This window comes from Trichechus manatus, unplaced genomic scaffold (genome assembly GCF_000243295.1).
Source record: "Trichechus manatus latirostris isolate Lorelei unplaced genomic scaffold, TriManLat1.0 scaffold00086, whole genome shotgun sequence".
Classification (NCBI taxonomy): domain Eukaryota; kingdom Metazoa; phylum Chordata; class Mammalia; order Sirenia; family Trichechidae; genus Trichechus; species Trichechus manatus.
In genome coordinates this window covers 2,562,528-2,567,756 of record NW_004444022.1, presented here as the reverse complement: position 1 = coordinate 2,567,756, position 5,229 = coordinate 2,562,528, and the positions used below count along the sequence as shown (strand labels likewise).

Below are 5,229 nucleotides of genomic sequence, written 5' to 3'. Positions count from 1 at the left end.
ATAATGATAAAAAACATTTTCCCTATATACCAATATAAATAAATTTCTTTCAATTCCAGTTTTAAAAAAAAAGATGATAACCATAAATATATCTTTTTACAATTCATCTGCTGATTTTCCCTCTTCCAACTTCCATTCCAATGAATTATGCTTGGCTTTTAAAGTGTTTATTCCTACAAGTAATTGTGATACTATTTCTTTTCTTTTAACATCATGTTCTGATTATAAAAGTAATACTTGATTTTCAAAGAAATTTTTGAATTAAAGAAAGTCACTCTCATAGAGAATAATAATTACTAATATTTTTATGTAACTATTTCTAGAGTTTTTTTCTAAGTTTATACATAGATTTTATTCTACAAAATTGGAGTTCTATATAGTTCGCATCCTTTCTTTTCTCTTTTAACATTATATTGTGCATAAATTTTAAAGAATGTAACTTTTGTTGGTGCATTGTATTAAATTAATATATGTAATAAGCATTTTCAGTCAGCATTTGTTGGTATCTTTTTTGTATAAGCTTAGGAAAAAACGCTAGAAATATATGTGTTAAGGACTCATCTCCAAGTAATCTTTCGTAAGCTTTTATTTAAACCTCTGGTGACACTTCTTCTTTTTTCAGCTGCAAATGTTATGAATATCTGAATCTTTGAAAAGAAGGTGGCAGTAGAAACAAAGAAAAAATGGAACTAGTCATGGGAAAGAGCTACCAGGGCTGCTATAAATTGGGAGTTGTAATTAACCATCCCTGACCTCGAATGAAGTTATAACAATAATGACAATATTCATAATGATTGAATAAAAAATAATTTTATTTGCTTTTCTAAAAAACACATTCTTTTGCTTCTTCAAAGGAAAAAAGTCTGTTGTTAATCCCTTGGTACTAAGAAAACGTCTGTTATGGGTATTTCTTTGCTAATTGTTGTCAATCCTATTTCCTCTCATACTCTATTCTCTTGAAGTCATGGGAATAAAGAAGGATTCTCCTGCAGAGGAATACAACTTGCTGTGGATTGGTTTCTAGATAAAGGCCATAAAGATATTACTGTATTTGTGCCTGCATGGAGAAAGGAGCAATCCCGCCCTGATGCACCAATTACAGGTACTAGTTCAAATATGACATTTCTTCTCATCCAGAGGCAAAGCTAGAAATATAGTTTGGGGAGAGGTTGATCTTCACAGTCGAGATAATTCTTTTTCTAAGTTATTAAGTATATTTAATTTTTTTATTAAGTGTATTTTTAGAAGAGCATTTTTCCTGATCCAAATAGAACTATCATTGCATTGAGACATAAGGCGGTTAAATAGAGACAACGTCAATTCAGCAAAGGATAAAGCACACAGTTGAAAAAAAGGAGTGCTTTATATTTGACTTTAGACTTCAGACTAAAGGGGAAGGTGAATCTGGTTTATGAGTGTGACTGAATTTTCCAAAAGACTAAAGAAACCAAGATAGACAATGGACCTCATTCTGTACCAGAGAAGTGGTTGTAGAGGTTTGCAAATTAGGACATAAAATATAGTATATAGTGAAAATCCCCATAGCAGTCGGAGCTGACTTATCCATGAGGCACAGTAAGACCAGCGTTTAAGGTTCATGATCCTTTTAGGAGACCACAGGAATATTTCAATATTATTTTCTTTTAAAATCAAAAGAAAAAAAGGGCATATAATAATAGTGAATGTACAGTGATTCTAGCTAGATTATGTTTGTCTTTATACCAACGCAGTCATAAAATATAATTTTTAATATTTCTTTATGGAGCAAGGGGTCCATGAAAGCAAAAGTGCTGACAGCCCAAAAAAGTCATAATGCCACCCTAGCGGCAATAGGGTCACTATGTTCGCTTACAATAGTGTAAGAAGCTAGCGCTCTTCAGCATTTTGAGAGCATACAGACCCCCTGTCCTCTGAGTATCAGCTGTTGTACAGTATGCCTAATAGGAAAATCCAGTGAATGGCTGTCAGAGCTGTGTGTGGAGCTGTCTGCCAGCAACTGCACAGGCTCCTAGTCTCAGTGTGAGAGTGAATTCTGGCCCAGATCAACCTAGTCCATAAGCTTTCTCTCCTCAGCAATTAGGGAACCAAAAGTAAAGGGGATCCATACTTACTTGCTAGAGCTTGATTTTCTCCTTAGTTTTGGCCTTCCTTCCAGCAAAAGCCAAAAATGTGAGTCCCCAGAAGAGATGTTTAGTTCTCCTCCTGACAGACTACTGCCTACTGCCCTGTTTTCTTCAACAACCAAATGCTGGTGCTTCAGCCAAGGGGCAAAAGAAGCATCAAGAATGCTAGGGTATTGGCGTTATTTCTCACTCTTCATGGAAGTTTTTAAAACTTATATGCCATTGAATCCAGTTCCTTCATTTTATTGAAAAGAAAATTGAAGTTCAAAGCAAAGGTGTCTTGCCTAAGAACACAATCCAAATTGGTGTCATAGCCAGGAAGAGAGCCCACTTTCTCTATAAGGGCAAATAAAATATTCATCTAATACCAACTTTGTGTTTGTAATATTGAAAAAATGCTATTAATTTCCAAAGATGATTTACATTCTGTGGCATGTAATCCATATTTTGACAGATCAAGAGATCCTACGTAAACTGGAGAAGGAAAAGATTCTCGTCTTCACTCCATCGCGAAGGGTCCAGGGAAGGAGAGTCGTCTGCTATGATGACCGATTCATAGTCAAACTGGCTTTTGATTCTGATGGCATCATTGTGTCCAATGATAACTACCGAGACCTTCAAGTTGAAAAGCCAGAATGGAAGAAGTTTATAGAGGAGAGGTTGCTGATGTATTCTTTTGTGAATGACAAGTATGTTTCTTTCCAGTAGGCTCTGAATAGCCTATATCCAAGTTACCACTAGGAATAGTTTTCATTTCATTTCAACAGACATTTACTGAGTACTTACTATGTACCATGCATTATACTGGTTGTCATGGAGATAAGAGGCTGAATAAGAAAAAGAAACTCACCATTAAGGGGCTCAAAGTCTAGTAGAGAAGACAGAGAAATAGACAACGACAATGCATTGTGATAAGTGCTATAGTAGAGGTATTTTTAATGGCTTCATCTTCTTGAAGTGGTAGGAAAAGACCTCAGAGAACAGACGACGTTTGAGATGAAGTTTACAGGCAGAGGAAAAGGAGTGCTGGTCTTTGCAGGTGAAGAGGAAATCATGAATAAAAGCTATGAAAGCGTGAAAATGGGTGGCATATTGTATGGCTGAAACATATAGTCCATGGAAAAATGATGCACAATGCACAGAGAAAATCATCCTTCCTATATGATAAAGTGGAACTGAAGGAAGTTGTTGTCAGGTGCCGTTGAGTAGATTCCAACTCAGGGACCCTATGTACAACAGAAAGAAACACTGCCCGGTGCTTGCTACGTTTGATCCCATTGTTGCTGCCACTGTGTTAATCGATCTCGTTGAGGGTCTTCCTCTTTTTTGCTGACTCTACTTTACCAAGCATGATGCCCTTCTCCAGGGACTGATCCTTCCTGATAACATGTCCAAAGTACGTGAGATGAAGCCTCACCATCTTCGCTTCAAAAGGAGCATTCTGGCTGTACTTCTTCCAAGACAAATTTGTTTGTTCTTCTGGTCGTCCATGGTATATTCAATATTCTTCGCCACAACAATAATTCAAAGGCATCAATTCTTCTTCAGTCTGCCTTATTCATTGTTCAGCTTTCGCATGCATATGAGGCAATTGAAAACACCACAGCTAGGATCAGACCCACCTTAGTCCTCTTTGCATTTTAACACTTTAAAGAGGTCTTTAGCAGCAGATTTGCCCTATGCAATGTGTCATTTGATTTCTTGACTGTTGCTTCCATGGGCATCGATTGTGGATCCAAGTAAAATGAAATCCTTGACAATTTCAATATTTTCTCTATTTATCATGACGTTGCTTATTGGTTCAGTTGTGAGGAGTTTTGTTTTCTTTATGTTGAGGTGTAACCCATACTCAAGGCTGTAGTCTTTGATCTCCCTCAGTAAGTGCTTCAAGTCCTCTTCACTTTCAGCAAGCAAGGTTGTATCATCTGCATATCACAGGTTGTTGATGAGTCTTCCTCTAATCCTGATGCCACATTCTCCAGCATCTCAGATTATTTGCTCGGCATACAGATTAGGATACAACACTGAGGCACATTTTTCCTCATTTTAAACCACGCAGTACCCCCTTGTTCTATTTGAACGATTGCCTGTTGGTCTATATACAGGTTCCACATAAGCACAATTAAGTGTTCTGGGATTCCCATTCTTCGAAATGTTATCCATAATTTGTTATGATCCACACAGTCGAATGCCTGTGCATAGTCAATAAAACACAGGTAAACATCTTTCTGGTATTCTCTGCTTTCAGCCAGGATCCATCTGACATCAGCAATGATAGCCCTCATTCCATATTCTCTTCTGAATCTGCCTTGAATTTCTGGCAGTTCCCTGTCAATGTACTGCTGCAGCTGCTTCTGAATGATCTTCAGCAAAATTTTACTTCTGTGTGGTATTAATGATATTGTTTTATAATTTCCACATTCTGTTGGATCACCTTTCTTTGGAATGGGCACAAATATGGATCTCTTCCAGTTGGTTGGCCAGGTAGCTGTCTTCCAAATTTCTAGGCATAGACGAGTGAACGCTTCCAGCATTGCATCTCGTTGTTGAAACATCTCAGTTGGTATTCCATCAATTCCTGGAGCCTTGTTTTTTGTCAATGACTTCAGTGCAGCTTGGACTTCTTCCTTCAGTACTGTCTTAGTTATCTAGTGCTGCTATAACAGAAATACCACAAGCGCATGGCTTTAACAAAAAGAAATTTATTCTCTCACAGTCTAGGAGGTTGGAAGTCCGAATTCAGGGTGCCAGCTCCAGGGGAAGGCTTTCTCTCTCTGTCGGCTCTGAGGGAAGGTCCTTGTCATCAATCTTCCCCGGTAGAGGAGCTTCGCAGCACAGGGACCCCAGGTCCAAAGGACCCACTATTCTTCTGGCTCTTGTTTCTTGGTGGTATGAGGTCCCCATATCTCTCTGCTTGCTTCTCTCTTTTATATATCAAAAGAGATTGATTTAAAACACACCTAATCTTGTAGATTGAGTCCTACCTCATTAACCTAACTGCCACTAATCCCACCTCATTAACATCATAGAGGTAGGATTTACAACACATAGGAAAACCACATCAGATGACAAAATGGTGGACAATCACACAATACTGGGAATCATG

The 5,229-nt window shown here is 37.8% G+C and overlaps 1 protein-coding gene across 1 annotated transcript in view; it reads left to right on the top strand.

Annotated features, from left to right (window-relative positions):
• ZC3H12B (zinc finger CCCH-type containing 12B) overlaps nt 1-5,229 on the top strand; it is a 59,645-nt gene that overhangs the window by 49,601 nt on the left and 4,815 nt on the right. Inside the window, exons 2-3 of the mRNA XM_004381526.1 lie at nt 963-1,102; nt 2,578-2,812. Coding sequence (XP_004381583.1) covers nt 963-1,102; nt 2,578-2,812 — 375 coding nt within the window. The remainder of the gene's footprint in view (nt 1-962; nt 1,103-2,577; nt 2,813-5,229) is intronic.